Source organism: Mustelus asterias, chromosome 11, assembly GCF_964213995.1.
Source record: "Mustelus asterias chromosome 11, sMusAst1.hap1.1, whole genome shotgun sequence".
Lineage (NCBI taxonomy): Eukaryota > Metazoa > Chordata > Chondrichthyes > Carcharhiniformes > Triakidae > Mustelus > Mustelus asterias.
Genome location: NC_135811.1, coordinates 8,973,237 through 8,992,628, shown reverse-complemented (window position 1 = coordinate 8,992,628; position 19,392 = coordinate 8,973,237). Strand labels below are relative to the sequence as shown.

At 46.9% G+C, this 19,392-nt stretch overlaps 1 protein-coding gene across 2 annotated transcripts in view; it reads left to right on the top strand.

Annotated features, from left to right (window-relative positions):
- The window catches only part of pyroxd2 (pyridine nucleotide-disulphide oxidoreductase domain 2), a 96,717-nt gene that overhangs the window by 39,119 nt on the left and 38,206 nt on the right, over positions 1 to 19,392 (top strand). Inside the window, exons 1-3 of one of the 2 annotated variants that reach the window (XM_078223108.1) lie at positions 4,960 to 5,124; positions 10,276 to 10,295; positions 17,558 to 17,651. In XM_078223108.1, coding sequence (XP_078079234.1) covers positions 5,004 to 5,124; positions 10,276 to 10,295; positions 17,558 to 17,651 — 235 coding nt within the window. In that variant the 5' untranslated portion in view covers positions 4,960 to 5,003. Of the gene's footprint in view, positions 1 to 4,959; positions 5,125 to 10,275; positions 10,296 to 17,557; positions 17,652 to 19,392 lie in introns of those variants that run through there. The other variant, XM_078223109.1, reaches the window with a different exon arrangement.

Genomic DNA, 19,392 nt, shown 5'->3' with positions numbered 1-19,392 from the left:
TCTTTTAAAAAGCATTTAGACAGTTACATGGGTAAGATGGGTACAGAGGGATATGGGCCAAATGCGGGCAATTGGGATTAGCTTAGGGATTTAAAAAAAGGGTGGCATGGATAAGTTGGGCCGAAGGACCTGTTTCCATGCTGTAAACCTCTATGACTCTATAACTTCATTGCAGTGTTAATGTAAGCCTACTTGTGACGCTAATAAATAAATTTCAAAACTTTCCCTCCTACAGTCCGAAAGATGTTCTTGTTAGATACATTGGCCAAGTTGAATTCTCCCTCAGTGTACCCGAACAGGCACCGGAGTGTGGCAACAAGAGGATTTTCACAGTAACTTTATTGCAGTGTTAATGTAAGCCTACTTATGACACTAATAAATAACCCCTAAAGTGATGTGCATGTAAAGCAAGGGCATGAAGCGAGGTATGTGTTGATTAACTGTGTGCTACTCTGCATCCAATCAAAGCATAAACATTTATTTTGTTTTCTTCCATTGGAAGTTGATGATAGTTTTATTACTATATGAATGATTAAGCATGTTCTGTGGCTCATTGTGAAATATTCAGCATGTATTAAATGTATTTAATCTTATTCATGGTGTCATGGTCAATCTTGCTGCCCACTGAGATGGAGGAGGCCCACTCAAGCGACCCACTCACTAGCCTAGGTTGCTCATCACTGCTTCAGAGTGTCCTTATAACGCCACCTTTGACAACCGTGAGAGCACACCCCAGTCTCGAGCTCTCCATAGAAGATTCACTTTCCTGAGCAAGTGTCACAGTACAGAAGGAGGCCATTTGGCCCACTCAGCTTGTCCTAGCTCTCCCCGCTCGCTAGCCCTTTCCCCAATAGCCTTGCATTCCACCCCCACTCCAAGTTCATATTTAATTCCACAACTACACATCCAGGCAATACATTCCAGTTTGTTCACACTTGTTGCATAAAAAATACTTTCCTCAAATCACTACGGGTTCTTTTGTCAATCACTTTAAATCTGTGTATTCTAGATCTCAGCTATGCTGCAATGGGAATCAGTTCTCTCTATCTACTCTGTCTAGACTCCCCATGCTTTCAGTGGATTTAACTTAGTTTTAATTGGATTGCTCTTCCAAGCAGCCTGCAAAGGTACAATGGGCTGAATGGCCTCCTTCTGTACTTTTTCTTTGGGAGCAGGGATGAGGGAGTTGAGTCAGGTGGGGAGACGAGAGAAGCTGGGATTGTTTTCAGCAGAGAAGAGAAAGTTGAAGGGGAGAATTAATAAAGGCGTTCAATGAGGGATTCTGACAAAGTAAATAGGGGGCAATAGTTTAGCGCTGGCAGGAGGGTTGCTAGCCAGAGGGCACAGATTGAAGATGAATGTCAAAAACTAGAAAGCCAGTGAGGAGATGAGAGGAATTGTTTTCACTCAGCGAGTTTTTCTGCACTGTATGAAAAGGTGGTGGTTTTGGATTCTTTAGTAATGGATTTACTAGTAACCTTAGTCCAAAGATGTGCGGGTTAGGTTGATTGGCCATGCTAAAATTGCCCTTAGTGTCCTGGGATGCGTAGGTTAGAGGGATTAGTGGGTAAATATGTAGGGATATGGGGGCGGGGCCTGGGTGGGATTGTGGTCGGTGCAGACTCGATGGGCCGAATGGCCTCTTTCTGTGCTGTAGGGTTTCTAAGATTCTAAGATGTTCAAAACGGAATTGGTCACATACTAAAAAGAAAACATTTGCCAAGTTATCAGAAAGAGCGGGTTGGAGTGGCGCTAACTTGATAAATCTTTCAAAGAGCAGGCACAGCACATTGCATGGGCCCAGCATGTTCCTTCTGTGCTGTTGGATTCAACCTACTGACACAATACACAGTCTAATATCCAGGCTATGTTACAAGGAAATGACTATAACACTACATTCTGCACTCTCTCCTTTCCTTCTCTATGAATGGTATGCTTTGTCTGTATAGCACGCAAGAAACAATACTTTTCACTGTCTGTTAATACATGTGACAATAAATCAAATCAAATCAAAAAATGTTTGATGGTGATGAGAAGCTACAACAACTTATATTTGTATAGCAACTTCAAACATATTAAAATGTCCCAAGTTCACGGCAGCATTTTATAAAAATATAAGTGACACTGAGTCACAAAAGGAGATATTAGGTCGGTTGACCTAACGCTTGATCAAAGCTTTCCCGGAAGCATAGGGGGTTTTAGTTCAGTCAGGTAGAATGTTTGGTGCAGGCTTGGAGGGCCAAAGGGCCTGTTCCTGTGCTGTAATTTTCTTTGTTCTTTGATCAAAAAGGAGGGTTTTAAGGAACATCATAAAGGAGCAACAGGAGGTTTTCTAAGTTTAAGTTTACTTATTAGTGTCACAAGTAGGCTTACATTAACGCTGCAATGAAGTTACTGTGAAAATTCCTTAGTCAGCACACTCCGGCGCCTGTTCAGATACACTGAGGGAGAATTTAACATGGTCAACGCAGCTAACCAGCACATCTTTTGGACTGTGGGAGGAAACCCACGCAGACATGGGGAGAATGTGCAGACTCCGCACAAGCCAGGAATCAAATCTGGGTCCCAGGCGCTGTGAGGCAGTCGTGCTAACCACTGTGCCACCATATTTGTACAGCACCTTCCATAGAAATCATAGAAACCCTACAGTACAGAAAGAGGCCATTTGGCCCATCGAGTCTGCACCCGACCACAATCCCACCGAGGCCCTACCCCCATATCCCTACATATTTACCCACTAATCCCTCTAACTTACACATCTCAGGACACTAAGGGCAATTTTTAGCATGGCCAATCAACCTAACCCGCACATCTTTGGACTGTGGGAGGAAACCGGAGCACCCGGAGGAAACCCACGCAGGCACAAGGAGAATGTGCAAACTCCACACAGACAGTGACCCAAGCCGGGAATCGAACCCAGGTCCCTGGAGCTGTGAAGCAGCAGTGCTAACCACTGTGCTACCGTGCCGCCTATGGTGGCCTATGGAGGAAATTCTTTAAGCCCAGACAATTTGAGCACCAATGGTGGAGTGATTAAATTCCATTCCATAGAATCGCTACAGTGCAGAAAGAGGCCACTCAGCCCATTGAGTCTGCACCGATTCTCTGAAAGAGCACCTTACCCAGGCCCATCCCCCACCCTATCCCTGTAACCCCACACATTTTACTCTGGCCAATCCACCTAACCTACATATCTTGGGACACCAAGGGGCAATTTAGTATGGCCAGTCCACCTAACCTACATATCTTAGGACACCAAGGGGCAATTTAGCATGGCCAATCCACCTAACCTATACATCTTGGGACACTACAGGGCAATTTAGCATGGCCAATCCACCCAACCTGCACGTCTGTGGACTGTGGGAGGAAACCAGAGCACCCAGACGAAACCCACACAGACACGTGGAGAATGTGCAGACTCCACACAGACAGTGACCCAAGCCAGAATTGAACCTGGGTCCCTGGTGCTGTGAGGCAGCAGTGCCAACCACTGTGCTGTAAAATCATGGATGCTCTGAGTCCGGAATTAGAGGATCTCAGAGATTTCAGAAGGTTGTAGGGCTGGAGGAAGATTATAGAGATATGGATGGTCAAGTCCATTGATGGAGGTGAAATGGTGATAGCTGTGGAATGGGACTTGCTGCAGAGACATGGTGACCTGCTCCAAGTAAAAAAGTTTATCTTTCTCTTTGACAGGAGAGACCGGTGAAATTGGCCGTTCTCAGTTCAGAGTTTTAAAAAAATATATAATTTCACTCCTTTTCATTCATTTAATTTAATTCAAGTTTTTAGGTGTCCAGATCACCAACAATCTGTCCTGGTCCCCCCACACTGACGCTATAGTTAAAAAAGCCCACCAACGCCTCTACTTTCTCAGAAGACTACGGAAATTTGGCATGTCAGCTACGACTCTCACCAACATTTACAGATGCATCATAGAAAGCATCCTTTCTGGTTGTATCACAGCTTGGTATGGCTCCTGCTCTGCCCAAGACCGCAAGAAACTACAAAGGTTTGTGAACGAAGCCCAGTCCATCACAAAAACCAGCCTCCCATCCATTGACTCTGTCTACACTTCCCGCTGCCTCGGCAAAGCATCCAGCATAATTAAGGACCCCACGCACCCTGGACATTCTCTCTTCCACCTTCTTCTGTCGGAAAAACGATACAAAAGCCTGAGGACATGTACTAACTGAGTCAAGAACAGCTTCTTCCCTGCTGCTGTCAGACTTTTGAATGGACCTACCGCGCATTAAGTTTATCTTTCTCTACACCCTAGCTATGACTGTAACACTACATTCTGCACTCTCTCCTTTCCTTCTCTATGAACAGTATACTTTGTCTGTATAGCACGCAAGAAATAATACTTTTCACTGTATACTAATACATGTGACAATAATAAATCAAATCAAATCCTTTCTCAGAATTCCAATGCTAATGGTCAGAGTGCACAGGGCGGCATGATGGCACAGTGGTTAGCACTGCTGCCTCACAGCGCCAGGGACCTGTGGCCAGGGATCTGTGTTCAATTCCCAGCTTGGGTCACTGTCTGTGTGGAGTTTGCACGTTCACCTCGTGTCTGCGTGGGTTTCCTCCGGGTGCTCCAGTTTCCTCCCAAAGATATGCGGATTAGGTAGATTGGCCATGCTAAATTTACCCTAGAGTCAGGGGGTCTAACAGGGTAAATATGTGGGATTACGGCCTGGGTGGGATTGTGGTCGGTGCAGACTCGATGGGCCAAATGGCCTCCTTCTGCACTGTCGGGATTCTATGATTAATCCACCTCCTGGCTTGGTCCAAAGGCCAATTCAAATTCGCATTTACAGAGCTGGTGAGGACCTGTGTGAATTCTCGGTGTGTGTTTGAGGACTTTGACCCTGTGCTGTGGAAAGGGGGCTGACACCGACTTCTGGTCTGCCCCTAAGGCGGAGCCACAAGCTTCACCGCCTGTTGGATTCTGGTTGCGGTGAAACGTTACCCCTGCGCTTCAAGTCTGAATTATTATGGCGATGGCTTCAATCCGCTGCAAGATTCGCAAAGCCCTTGTGCTCAGCCCTGCCCGCAGGGGCTGGAGCTCCGAGACAGCGCTCCGGCCGCAGTACGATGCCCTGGTAATAGGGGGAGGTAACCTACAGCAGTTGTGAAACCCATTGTCAAACTTGTATCTGCAGGGGCGCGAGTGCAGTGCCCTCACCCCCAGGACAGAGTTTATTTAACTTAAAAGTAAATAGGCTTCGAACATTGTCACACGCTGCATGTCTATTATTGCATTAGAAACACCAGTGGCACCATAGCTTGCTTGATATTTTTAAATAGTGAATACTCACCCATATTCGAATTGCATTTGGGATTAGATTTGATGTATGTCTCTTAGCAACATTGCAGTGTCAGATGAGTAACACATATCCATCTTGTTTTGAAAATGATTAATTGAATTGGCCATTATCTTCCATTACGCATACCCAATAGCTTAGCAATCGATCTTAAGTTATTGTATTTGGAGGGAGACTGTATTGTTCCCTCCTCCTCTTCTCACTTACCCTCCCCACTTTCTCCCTCCCCCCCCCACCTCACTCCTGCCTTTCTGCCCTGTCCCCCCCCCCAACTTCCCTATCTCCTCCCTACCTCTCCCATTCCTTCTCCCTCCACTCCCATACTCTTACCCTCCCGTACCCTCACCCTCCCATACCCTCACCCTCCTTCAACTCTCTCACTCGACCACCCCATTTCCATATTCCTTAACCCCCTGAGTATCCAACAATCTATTTTGAACCCAAAAGAGAAAATGCTGGAAAATCTCAGCAGGTCTGGCAGCATCTGTAAGCTTTGTCAAAGCTTTGACAAAGGGTCATCTGGACTCAAAACGTCAGCTCTTTTCTCTCCTTACAGATGCTTCCAGACTGGTAAACCACTGTTAAGCTATTGCCTGTGTGTGTGTGACATGCCTGGGCATGCCCCTGCCGGCCCTGCCTGAGACTCTTCCCCCCCTGGTCCAGGTATAAAGGTGACTGCTCCCCACCCCCCTGCCTCAGTCTCTGGACCAGTTCATCAGCATGGGTGTGCTCCAAGTCTTTTGTGAATAAAAGCCTATTTATTCTTGCATACAAACTAGCCTTTGCTTGATTGATAGTGCATCACAGACCTGCTGAGATTTTCCAGCATTTTCTCTTTTGGTTTCAGATTCCAGCATCTGCAGTAATTTGCTTTAACCTATTTCGAATGTATGTCCCTAATTCCAGACTGTCCAGCTGGGGGAAACATCCTCTCAGCATCCATTCTCTCAAGTCCTTTCAGAATCTTATAGGTTTCAACAAAAGCCTCTTTCATTCATCTAAACTCAAAAGAGACAGGTCCATTCTGTTATGTATGTAGTTGGGTGTATATCCCTTTAAGAGAATGGGTCAGGTGACCCAGAGCGATGGAGCTTGCGAGGTCAGTGTTGGATTGACTGTGCTGTTGACACAATGTCGAATAAATCATTCCTGTTTCTTTTACACCTACTTACCTCATGGTCTCTTTATACTCCACAATTAGACGGCGGCATGGTGGCACAGTGGCTAGCACTGCTGCCTCACAGCGCCAGGGACCTGGGTTCAATTCCAGCCTTGGGTCACTGTCTGTGCAGAATCTGCACATTCTCCCCGTGCCTGCATGGGTTTCCTCCGGGTGCTCCAGTTTCCTCCCACAGTCCGAAAAACGTGCTGGTTAGGTGCATTGGCCATGCTAAATTCTTCCTCAGTGTACCCAAACAGACGCCGGAGTGTGGCGACTAGGGGATTTTCACAGTAACTTCATTGCAGTGTTAATGTAAGCCGACTTGTGACACTAATAAATAAACTTAAACCTCATATTTTGATTTGATATTTAACATTACTCAGCCTCTCCTTGTCGGACAACCCTCTCAACCCAGGAATCAATCTGGTAAATCTTTCTTGTATCCCTTTCCTCAGCCAGAGACCAAAACCACTCACAATATTCCAGGTGTGGTCTCATCAAAGCACTACAAGACTTCCTAGTTAGTAAACTTACTTAACTCCATGGGTATTAAAGTAATAAATACTTTTGCGACTGCTGTACTGAACTATGGTTTTTTATATATATATATATTTAATTGTTATGATCCCTGTAGAGACTGATATTTTAAAAAAATATGCGTTTTCCAGTGACCACCCGAAATAACTGAGTCAAAATTTCACATGTTGAGACTTATTGTAACAAAGTAAAATCAATACAGATCAAACATTGCTCAACAGGCACTAATACACCAAACTAAAGAAAAGCTTGTGTTTTAACTAATGCAACGGGGATATGTCCTCAATCCCCTTTCCCTGTGCACCATACTCCTTAAGAAGTTTAACAACACCAGGTTAAAGTCCAAAAGGTTTATTTGGTAGCAAAAGCAAAAATTGGCTTTTGCTACCAAATAAACCTGTTGGACTTTAACCTGGTGTTGTTAAACTTCTTACTGTGTTTACCCCAGTCCAACGCCAGCATCTCCACATCATGACCACCATACTCCTGACAGATATATAACACTAGAGGGACAAGTCCAATGTAAATCGCTGCTCTCCAGCAGACTCACTTCTCTCTGTCACACTAAATCAAAACTTCCAGTGTCCTTTGAAAATCATTCTGTTCCACTCAGCTGAGCCATCCAGATCTGATTTTTACCAGCACGGCCCATCTTGATAATTCCTTGTACCTTAAATCTCCAAAAGTCCCGTTTATTCTGTTTGCTTCCTTTCAAACAGAAAACAAACTGTCACAAGCATCCTGCTTGGTTGTTAACACAATACAATCCTCCTACTTCTCCACAACAGTAGTTGCTTTGTCTCTCACTCTGCCTCAAAGAACAGCGGTCCCCTATTTGTGAGTTATTGTGTAAAGGTGAAAATTGTCCCTTGATATTGCAAAAAGATTTCTGTTTTGACTTGATCCACCCATGGCAACCAGATCATGTGGGCATGTCTCCAAGCTGGGCTGCTTATGGAATTCTCAAATTTACTTTATATTAAAGGGTACATTTTAAACATAGCTATCTCGTAAAGTCCAGCTTCATAACAACACAGCACTCCTCGGTATGCTTCCTAGATCGGCTGTGAAAGATTTCACGGGATAGTCAGTTGGTAGTACAGAACTTGAGTATTGCTGAAAAAAGACATACTGTCGAAGTTTTTCATCTTGCACTCATCAGGACAGATTCTCAAGAATACCAATTGTAAAGGGAATAACAATTTCTATTGCCTGAGAAGAGAGTGCTGATTGGATGGCAAGTGGACTCTGATTAGTAGGGGCATTGCCATGGAGAATGACCCAGGGAATTGCTGTTCCTCCCATGCTTTTGTTTAGTTGAAAAAGATGCAATGTGTGGACATGCACCTTCTATCTATCTGCAAAGGATAGGATCCTGTGTGTGAGTATATGTAGCTTCCAGTACATGTAAGTGAGCTATACTGCGAGCCCGACTGATTTCTTAAGTTGGTTGTGGGTGTAATTCTTTGCATAATCAAGACCATTCAGTAATGTGCTGTCCAATCACGGAATCACATTTAATGTTGGATATCATGTTTTGAGTTTTGAAAGCACGGGTTGGTTGGATAAGGATGTTGACCCGTTGCAAACAGCCAATGGAACATACTGTTGGATACAATCGGCCAGTCTTTGGGACGTATGGCCCACATGCCGGTCACTGAAATCCATATACCAAATTGCTCATTTGTGTGAAAGGCAGGACATCTTTTTGGCTCACGGCAGCATCTTGTTAATGGAAAATACCACTGGTGTTGCTCCTGAATAGTGGCAGTATGAAACAACTCAAGGCTTTACCCCAGGGTAATCATAGAATAGAATCCCTACAGTACAGAAGGAGGCCATTCAGTCCATAGAGTCTGCACCGACCACAATCCCACCCAGGCCCTATCCTCATAACCCCATGCATTTACCCTAGCTAGTCCCCCTGACACTAAGGGTCAATTTAGCATGGCCAATCAACCTAACCTGCACATCTTTGGTCTGTGGGAGGAAACCGGAGCATCTGCAGGAAACCCACGCAGACACGGGGAGAACGTGCGAACTCCACACAGACACTGACCCAAGCCGGGAATCGAACCCGGGTTCCTGGCGCTGTGAGGCAGCAGTGTTAACCACTGTGCCACCGTGCCGCCGGTGGGCTAAGGTGGACTGGGCACTTTTCAGTGATGGTTTTAGGTCCATTTATGAGTTTGTGTGATAAACAGTGATCTGATCAGGGTAGCCATTATCCCAGAATCCACTGGTCAACTAGTCAGCACTCTCTTATACGGTATAAATCGTGGTTCGCTTTACTCTTGGTATTTTTTGAATCTGCCCTAATGAGTGTAAGACGAAAAGCTTTGACATTTTGTCTATTCTTTCAGTAATACTTAATTTCATGGTAGCTTTAAGGACAGGCAAGGGTTTTCCCAATGCCTCGGTGAACATTTGTTCATCAACCAGCACTATCAAAAAACACATCGACCCTTTAGGTTATCTCAGTGCATTTATGGGAAGTCATAGGTACAAAATGGCTGCCCCTTTTGCCTCCATGATGTGGCGATGCCGGTGTTGGATTGGGGTGGGCACAGTAAGAAGTCTCACAGCACCAGGTTAAAGTCCAACAGGTTTATTTGGAATCACGAGCTTTCGGAGCGCTGCTCCTTCACTCACCTGATGAAGGAGCAGCACTCCAAAAGCTCGTGATTCCAAATAAGTCTGGTGGACTTTAACCTGGTGTTCTGAGATCTTTTGCCTCCATGCCAGCACAGCTGGACTCGAAAATAACTCTTTTGTATGTGAAACGTTTTGCAATGTGAGGTGGTGATTTGTGGAAAGGCAATAGGTTCATGAGATTGGCTTGGGGGTGACAGTTTGAAACTGAATCTCCATGGCCTCACCCCTGTCTACCCCTGCCAGCCCTCCTATTACTTTCTGTTTCACCAGCTTTGTCGTCTTGATGTTTCCCCGCTTCCTTCTCCCTGCTATTGGCAGCTGTACCTCCAAGCGTCCGGGCGCTAAGCTTTGTAATTCAGTCCCCGAACCTCTCTACCTCTCTGCTCCTGTAAGATCCTGCTTAAAAACCAACCCCTTTGATCAAACTTCGGGGACCTGCCCTAATGTTTCTTTCTTTAGTTTGGTGTCAATTTTCCGTCTGGTTTTGTTCTAGTGAAGCACCTAGGAATATTCTCCCATGATAACAGCGCTATGTAAATATAAGTTGTTAATTTAAGAAAATAAACATTGTTTTCTTTATTTCCCCAGGCCACAATGGACTAATAGCTGTACGTACTTTCTTTTTGTCTTTTCTTCTGGTTACCTTTGACTGGGCGTCACACCGGGGTGCCAGCCCTGCTTGGATTTGGGGAACTTTCAGACCCTTAGGTTGCTTAGGCACAGCCCAGTCTGAAAGCTGCTGCCTCGCCGTGCTGTAAACTCTGACCAACTGGGGGAAAGCCTGGGCCAAAATCTGTGGTAGGAAGGCTCCAACCATGCGGCAATGTCTCTGGATAGGCAGAAGGAGCAAGACTGGCCTCCTAATTCCTGCTGGTCAGTTCCAGGCGTAGGAATAGTCAGTGGACAGCCTTGGGCAGACTCACTGTCAGGCAGAGAAGGAGAGACACTCGGAATGGGGTGGGGGGTGGGGGGAAGGGTGGGTGGGATCATCTGTGGGTGAAGAAGGACTCTTTATACTCATGGAAAAAAAAATCAGTAGGATATAACCAAGGTAGCTATCAAAAATAATGGATGGGTGGCACAGTGGTTAGCACTGCTGCCTCATAGCGCCAGGGACCCGGGTTCAATTCCCGGCTCGGGTCACTGTCTGTACAGAGTCTGCACGTTCTCCCCGTGTCTGCGTGGGTTTCCTCTGGATGTTCCAGTTTGCTCCACAGTCCAAAGATGTGCTGGTTAGGTGCATTGGCCGTGCTAAATTCTCCCTCAGTGTACTCTGGCGCCTGTTCGGGTATGACGACAAGAGGATTTTCACAGTAACTTCATTGCAGCGTTAATGTAAGCCTACTTGTGACACTAATAAATAAAATTTAAAAAACAAAATGGAATTCAGAGAAAAGTTTGAGCTGAAGAAGGTCATTCGACCTCTCTTAATTCATTCTAGTTTCTACAATCCGCACCATTGTAGCCTTTTGGTGATTCCTGATTCTGATATTCTATTCTGGGTTAAACTTCGTGTGAAGACAACATTCTATAACTCAGTCCACAATCTGTCTTCACCTGGTTTGCCCAGATCTACGGTTAGCGAGATAACACAAAAGTCTTTTGCAAGCTGCAGCTATGGATCTAAAGACAAAAAGAGGCTGAAAAGACACATAACCAGAAAGAGTAAAGACAGATTAATGTATCCATGCCAACCTCCTTAGACTTTGACAGATCCCACTTTGAGTGGAACGCCCATACCTGAAACATTAACCTGTCTTGTCCCTTTCCAGAGGCTCGCTGACTACTATGGATTTCCAGAACTTTCCACGTTTGTGCAGAATTTATGGCTGAGTGGTTTGGCGAAATCTGAACTCTGAATTTTACGAGGTCAGGATTCAGATACACCAGAGCTTTCCAGTTGCGCTGTTGAGGAGTGTGCCACATGGCTGCACCTGAGTACTCCTGCTTGATTCAAAGTTCAGTTTGTCACTGTTCCCCGTCTCCTGTATTAAAAACAGCAACTCTCAAAGCTTCTTGCAGCAAGAGGAGAGGTCGCTGTTTTGGCTGAAGCTTTCTTTCATGGGAATTTAAACGGAATTCCGCACCTGAGATCCCCATCCCACGGGATGAGAAACACACATCTGCACCAAGACTTTATATAAAAATCTCAAACTAATCTCCTCTTTCTATTTTTTCTGTCTGTGTCAGTGGAAATAATCTCAAATCTCCTCATGACCCCAGATCCCCATTCTGACATATCAACACTGCACATGCTCAGTGTTTTTGTTGTGGTATCTAAAGTTGTACATTGTACTCTAACTGGCCAAACTATCGCCGTTTATAAAATTACCTATCGAACTCTGTTCTTGTTTACAAATCCTAAAATGTAATTTTATATTTGTGTCTTTATCTCGCTGTGCTCAAATCTTCAATGAATATTCCATCTCAACCCCTCCGTCTCTCTTGACCCTTCAGTGTCTCTCCATTGATAACATTTGTGGGCATATCAGCTGGCTGGGTCAGCATTTATTGCCCATCCCTAATCACTCCTGAACCAACTGTCTTGCTAGGCCATTTCAGAGGGCAGTTAAGAGTTAACCATACTGCTGTGGATATGGAGTCACAGGTAGGCCAGACCAGGTAAGTTCAGCAGATTTCCTTCCCTAAAGGACATTAGTGAACCAGATGGATTTTTACAACAACCAACAGTGGTTTCATGGTCATCATTATGCGTTTAATTCCAGTATATTTTTGTTGGTTGGACGGCTAGCAGAGTGACGTCAACATATACTGTGCCAGCTGAGGTTATTCTCAACCATGCCCCTTGCCTGAGGTGTGGTGATCCTCAGGTTAAGTCACCTCTCTCCCTCGAAGCGGGGAAAAGCAGCTTATGGTCATCTGGGACTATGACGACTTTACTCTTACCTTGCTCTTGGCGATAAAACTCAATGCGCCCAGTTCCTTCCTGGGTGCTTTTCCTCCACTTCAGACAGTCTCGGACCAGGGATTCCCAGGTCTCAGTGGGGATGCTGCAATTTTTCAAGAAGGTTTTAAGGGTGTCCTCGAAGCATTTCCTCTGCCCTCCTGGGGCTTGCGTGCCGTGTCGAAGCTCCAAGTAGAGTGCTTTTTTCAGGAGTCTTACGTTTGACATGTAGGTGATGTGGTCCACCCAGCAGAGCTGATTGAATATGGCCAATGCTTCGATGCTGGGGATGTTGGCCTGAGCGAAAACACGGACGTCGATTCTCCTATCCTGCCAATTAATTCACAGGATTTTGCGGAGGCAGTGCTGGTGATACCTCTCCAGGGTTTTGAGATGCCTGCTGTATCACTACTGTTCTGTAAACCATGAGTTTGGTTCCAGGTCTGAGGTCCTGGCCTTTAAACAAACACAATCTTCCTCAGATGACCGAATGCGCTGGCGAACATCGTCCTCGATATCTGCCCTGTAGGCAGCAGGCTCCTATGTTGTTCAGGCCTTGACGTGGAGTTTGATAATGAGGGGGTTGGAGGACCTTACCTTATGGATGTTTAGTGTAAGACCCATGCTCTCGTACGCCTCGGGAAAGGTGTTTCTGTGAGGCACTGCTGCCTCACAGTGCCAGGGATCCGGGTTCGATTCCCAGCTTGGGTGACTGTGTGGAATTTGCACGTTCTCCCCGTGTCTGCGTGGGTTTCCTCCGGGTGCTCCAGTTTCCTCCCACAGTCCCAAAGATGTGTGGGTTAGGTTGGTTGGCCATGGTAAATTGACCCTTAGTGTCAGGTGATGTGTAGATTAGGGGGATCAGTGGGGTAAATGTGTGGAGTTATGGGGATAGGGCCTGGGGTGGGATTGTTTTCGGTGCAGACTCAATGGGCCGAATGACCTCCTTCTGTACTGTAGGGTTTCTATGATTCTATGTTGATGATGGCTTGGAGTTCAGCCTCCGAGTGTGCACCTACACAAATATTATCCGCATACTGTAGTTCAAAGATAGAGGATGGAATGACCGTAGATCTGGTCTGCAGGCGGCAGGGATTCAACATTCCTGATTATTCTGTAGTTTAGCTCCAATCCAGCAGGGGGCTTGCTGAGGACGGGATGGAGCATTGCAGCAAGGAAGAAGAGTGTCAGTGCGATGACACAGCCTTGCTTGACACCAATCCGGATGGGAATTGGGTCTGTAGTGGATCTGCTGTGCCCTGTATGTGTCTCTGTGCCCTGTTTGAGAGCAGACTTCCACTCCATCTGACGAAGGAGCAGCCGCTCCGAAAGCTAGTGGCGTTTGCTACCAAATAAACCTGTTGGACTTTAACCTGATGTTGTTAGACTCCTTACTGGATCTGCTGGTCAGGATCAGGGCTTGCATGTCATCGTGGAGCAGGTGGAAGATATTGGCAAACTTTTGGGAGCTGCCAAAATGGAGGAGGATGCTCCAAAATCCTTGGTGGTTGATTGTTTCGAAGGCCTTTGTGAGGTCAGAGGTCATGTACAAGGGTTGGTGCTACATTTCTCTTGTGGGTGCAGTGCAGTGATGATCATGTCTGTTGCACCCCTTAGTGGGCGGAATCTGCATTGCGACGCTGGGAGGAGCTCTTCAGCCACAGGGAGAAGGCAATTAAGGAGGGCTCTTGCACTGACCTTCCCCATGACTGACAGCAGGGAAATTCCTCTGTAGTTAATGCAGTCGGACTTGTCACCTTGTTACAAGATGGTCGCAGTTATGGTGTCTCAGGCCTTCGAGCATGTTTCCCTTCTTCCAGGTGAGGGAAATTAGGAAAGTTTTTGCACCATGTTTCTCCACCATGTTTTAGTGCTTTTTGCTCCAGATGCCTTGTTGTACTTTCACTGTCGAATGGCCTTTCCCACCTCATGCCGGGTTGGGGTTATGCTGAGATGATGACGGGGTGAACGTTGCAGGACACTGGTGTTGAAGACAGAGGGTGGAACTTTCCCATCCTGCCCGCCATGGGACTCGTAACGGGCGGGACACAGACCATACAAAGGTCTGTTGGCCTCGGGTGGGATTTTCCAGCCTTGGGGTGAGCGCGGCTGGAAAAACTGCCCAGAGTCTCTGTTAAGCAGATGTTCAAACTGCTCCCTCCATCGGGTGCCAACTGCCTCTGTTCCTGATGAGCACCTCTCCATCTTGCCAGCATTGGGGCTAGGCCTTGGGTCATAGGTGATCTTGACCACAATAAAGAAACCTCACATGTCATGGTAGTTATCTAACTGCTGTATCTCCTGTGCTTTCTCCACCCATCATCAGCTCTTTAGGTTGTGGGTTTTTTTGCTGGACCTTAGACTTCAGCCATCTGTACAGCTGCTTTTTTGCTCTCTAACTGCCCGAAGACACTTGACAGCCATCCACATTGCTATTCCTCTGGACTCACATGTAGACCAAACTGGGTAAGGGTGGAAAATTTCCTTCCCTAAAGGACATTAGTGAACCAGGTCGATTTTTCTGACAATTGACAATGGTTTCATGGCTATCAGTAAACTCTTATTCCAGATATTTTTGATTGAATTCGAATTCCACCATATGCCGTGGGATTCGAACCCGGTTCCCCAGAACATTAGGTGAGTTTCTGGATTGATAGTCTAGCGATAATACCACTAGGCCATCGCCTCCCCGTGGAGTAAGGGTGCTGCCATGAGGTCTTGTACCTGTCTCTCTGATGGAACAAGGTGTTGGTTTTGACATGGCCATGTTTTGTCAGGAGCAGGGTACCATTGGTATTGGATTTCCCTATCCCTCTCTGCCAATTACACCTCCCCACAGGTCAGTGTCCTTTCCAACTTTGGGACTGAAGCACCAACAGGATCAGCTTGTGGCCATTGGTCCAAGGACCGTTTTGAGGCTGGAGTAAAATTCCTCTTTGGAGTCACCGATAGCTCCCAGTGTTGGGACATACGCACTGAAGACTGTCGTGCTCTGGTTCTGGGCTAGGATAGAATCATAGAATCTCTACAGTGCAGAAGGAGTCCATTCGACCCATCGAGTCTGCATCGACCACGATCCCACCCAGGCCCTATCCACAAAACCCCATGCATTTACCCTAGCTAGTCCCCCGAACACTAAGGGGCAATTTAGCATGGCCAATCCACCCAACCCGCACATCTTTGGTCTGTGGGAGGAAACCGGAGCTCCCGGAGGAAACCCACGCAGACACGGGGAGAACGTGTAAACTCCATACAGACAGTGACCCAAGCCGGGAATCGAACCCGGGTCCCTGGCGCTGCCCATTTGGATGGGCCGAAGGTTCATGAGGCAGGCATTTATCCCGCAAGAGGAGTCTCAGATGTCCAGCTAGTTTGTTTTTAATGCCATAGCCAACCCAATGGAGGTTGTGATCTTCTACTGGTTTTCCCAGAAGGTGTAACCGCCACCTTCCTCCATGAGCTGGCCTTCTCCTGCCTGCCAAGTCTCACTGTTGAAATGTCTGATCTGCTGGGCAACAACAGCTGTACGCTGCTCCAGTCTGTCGCTGTTGGGGTTTTCCAGACATTTCAAGTTCCGAACCTCGTTCTAACAGGACTAGACTGGGTGGATGCAGGGAGGATGTTTCCGATGGTGGGTGTGTCCAGAACCAGGGGTCACAGTCTGAGGATTCGGGGTAGACCATTTAGGACGGAGTTGAGGAGACATTTCTTCACTCAAAGAGTGGTGAGCCTGTGGAATTCATTACCACAGGAAGTAGTTGATGCCAAAACATTGAATGTATTCAAGAGGCGGCTAGATATAGCACTTGGAGCAAATGGGATCAAAGGTTATGGGGAGAAAGCAGGATTAGGCTATTGAGTTGGACGATCAGCCATGATCGTAATGAATGGCGGAACAGGCTCAAAGGGCCAAATGGCCTCCTCCTGCTTCTATCTTCTATGTTTCTATGTTAAGGTGTGGAAAATGTACACCAGCTACCGCACGAGCTTGACAGACAAGACCTGGGTCAGTGGCATGAGGATGCAAGACATCTGGAGACCAGCATCCACTGTATGGGCCTTGGACACATGGCATACATTCTCCTTCCGTCCTCCTTTCTTCTTCCCAAAGGAACGCTCATCCTGAGATTCATAAGAATGATGGTGGCTTCAGGAGTTCATGAGGATGGCACCATGCTGCTCCTCTTGCACTCTCTTGCTGTTAATGGTCCTGCCGCTCGGTGGCACAGTGATTAGCACTGCTACCTCACAGTGCCAGGGACCCAGATTCGATTCCGGCCTTGGGTCACTGTCTGTGCGGAGTCTGCACATTCTCCCCGTGTCTGCGTGGGTTTCCTCCGGGTGCTCCGGTTTCCTCCCACAGTCCAAAGATGTGCGGGTTAGATTGATTGGCCACGCTAAATTGCCCCTTAGTGTCAGGGGGATTAGCAGGATGAATGTATGGGGTTATGGGAATAGGGCCTGGGTGGGATTGTGGTTGGTACAGACTAAGTGGGCCGAATGGCCTCTTCTGTACTGTATGAATTCTATGATTCTCACAGTGCCAGTGACTCAAGTTTGATTCCGGCTTTGGAGTGTGGAGTTTGTGATCTGTGTGGAGTTTGCACATTCTCCCCGTGTCTGCGTGGGTTTCCTTCGGGTGTTCCGGTTTCCTCTCACAGTCCAAAGATGGGCAGCTTAGGTGCATTGGCCATGCTAAATTGCCCCTTAGTGTCCTGAGATGTGTAAGTTCGTGGGATTAGAGGGGAAAATATGTGTGGTTATGGGGATAGGGCCTGGGTGGGATTGTGGTCGGTGCAGACTCGTTGGGCCGAATGGCCTCCTTCTGCACTGTAGGGATTCTATCCTCTCACACTCCCTCACTAATTTGATGTCCACGCAGCATTTTTTAATAAGTGTCCAAATTTGATCTTCAGGATTGGAAGCCAGGAAGTTTGATGGAAGTTTGACTCTTGTCTCTCGCAGGCCGCGTACCTACAGAGATCTGGAGTGAACACTGCCGTGTTGGAGAGGCGTCATCTGATTGGTGGAGCCGCTGTCACGGAGGAACTCATTCCAGGTAGGAGCAACCTCAGTCAGGCCGGATACGAGGGGTTCATGGGGTTTCAGTAAGAAGAGCTTTTGACCTGTGCACGGCATAGAACCTCGCAGGCTGTGGTCTAGCTAGGAAAGAGTGAGCCAAGGCCTCTATGCTCCCAAACCTCTGCCATCTAGGTGGACAAGGGAAGCAAGTATACAGGATCACTGCCACCTGAAAGTTTCCCTCCAAGTCACACAGCGTCCTGACTTAGAAATATCTCACCTTGACCTTAAAATCAGTGGGTCAAACTCCTGAAACTCTCTTCCTAACAATATTGTGTTAAGACCTTTTCACCACACAGACTGCCACCATTCATCAAAGACTTGCATTTATATAGTGCCTTTCACAACCAGCAGACGTCCCAAAGCATTTTACAGCTGCTGAAGTACATCTGAAGTTGTAATGTAGGAACTGTGACAGGCAAGTTGAGCACAGCAAGCTCCCACAAGCGGCGATGACCAGAGAATCTCTTTTTTTATATATTGTTCATTGAGAGATAGATAGTGAGGTGACTCACCTGTTCTTCTTTGCAACACTGTTGTTATCTAACAGGACTGGACAGGGTAGATGCAGGGAGGATGTTCCCGATGGTGGGGGTGTCCAGAACCAGGGGTCACAGTCTGAGGATTTGAGGTAGACCATTTAGGACGGAGATGAGGAGACATTTCTTCACCTAAAGAGTGGTAAACCTGTGGAATTCATTGCCACAGGAAGTAGTTGATGCCAAAACATTGAATGTATTGAAGAGGCGGCTGGATATAGCACTTGGGGCGAATGGGATCAAAGGTTCTGGGGAAAAAGCAGGATTAGGAGTTGGACAATCAGCCATGATCGTGATGAATGGCAGAGTAGACTCGAAAGGCCAAATGGCCTCCTCCTGCTCCTATCTATCTTTCTAAGTATCCACCTGAGCGGGAACACCCAAAAGACAGCACGTCTGAAGGTGCAGCACTCTCTTGGTACTGCAGTGGAGTGTCAGCTTGGAGTTTTGTGCATCAGCCCTGGAGTGGAATTGGAACCTACAACCTTCTGACTCAGAGGCCAGAGTGCTGCCTGCTGAGCTATGGCAGACACACTAAGTTACCACCGGCTCCTTGAGGGCAACTGGGGGGTGGGTAATAAATGCTGGTCGTGCCAATATTGTCCATCGCCCGAGAGGAAACGCAAAAGCATTTATTTATTGTAGTTATAATATTGGTTTAGGTGAGAAAGGCCTAATCAGCCCATCTTACTGACCCTGCCATCTTGTGGCCCTCTGTCCAGACCTGCAAACTCTCACAAACTCATTGTGAGAGAGACCTTTCCTGAATCTTGCTCAAGATCTCACACTGAAACTTCCAAATCCTGCGACTGTTTTTCCCCCAAACACTATGGGCGGGATTTTCCGGTTGCACTGCCCCAAGGCAACCCCCCCCCCCCACCTCCCCCACCCCCACTGCCCACCATGAGTGTTCCCCCCCAACTGTCCCCCCCCCGACTGTCCCCACCTGATTATTGCTCCCCCTCCCCCACTACTGTCGCCCATTTAAATGATGGGCTAGGAAATATGTTAGTCATTTATTGCAGGAGTGTTTGGAATTAAGAGTGAATAACCTCGCTTGCTATTATACTGAGCATTCTGAGACTTAGCTGAAGAACTATGTCCCGTTTTGGTGTCAGGCTATGGGAGTTAGCCAATTAGGACTTATTGAATGTAGAGCAGGTTTGAGGGGCTGTATGG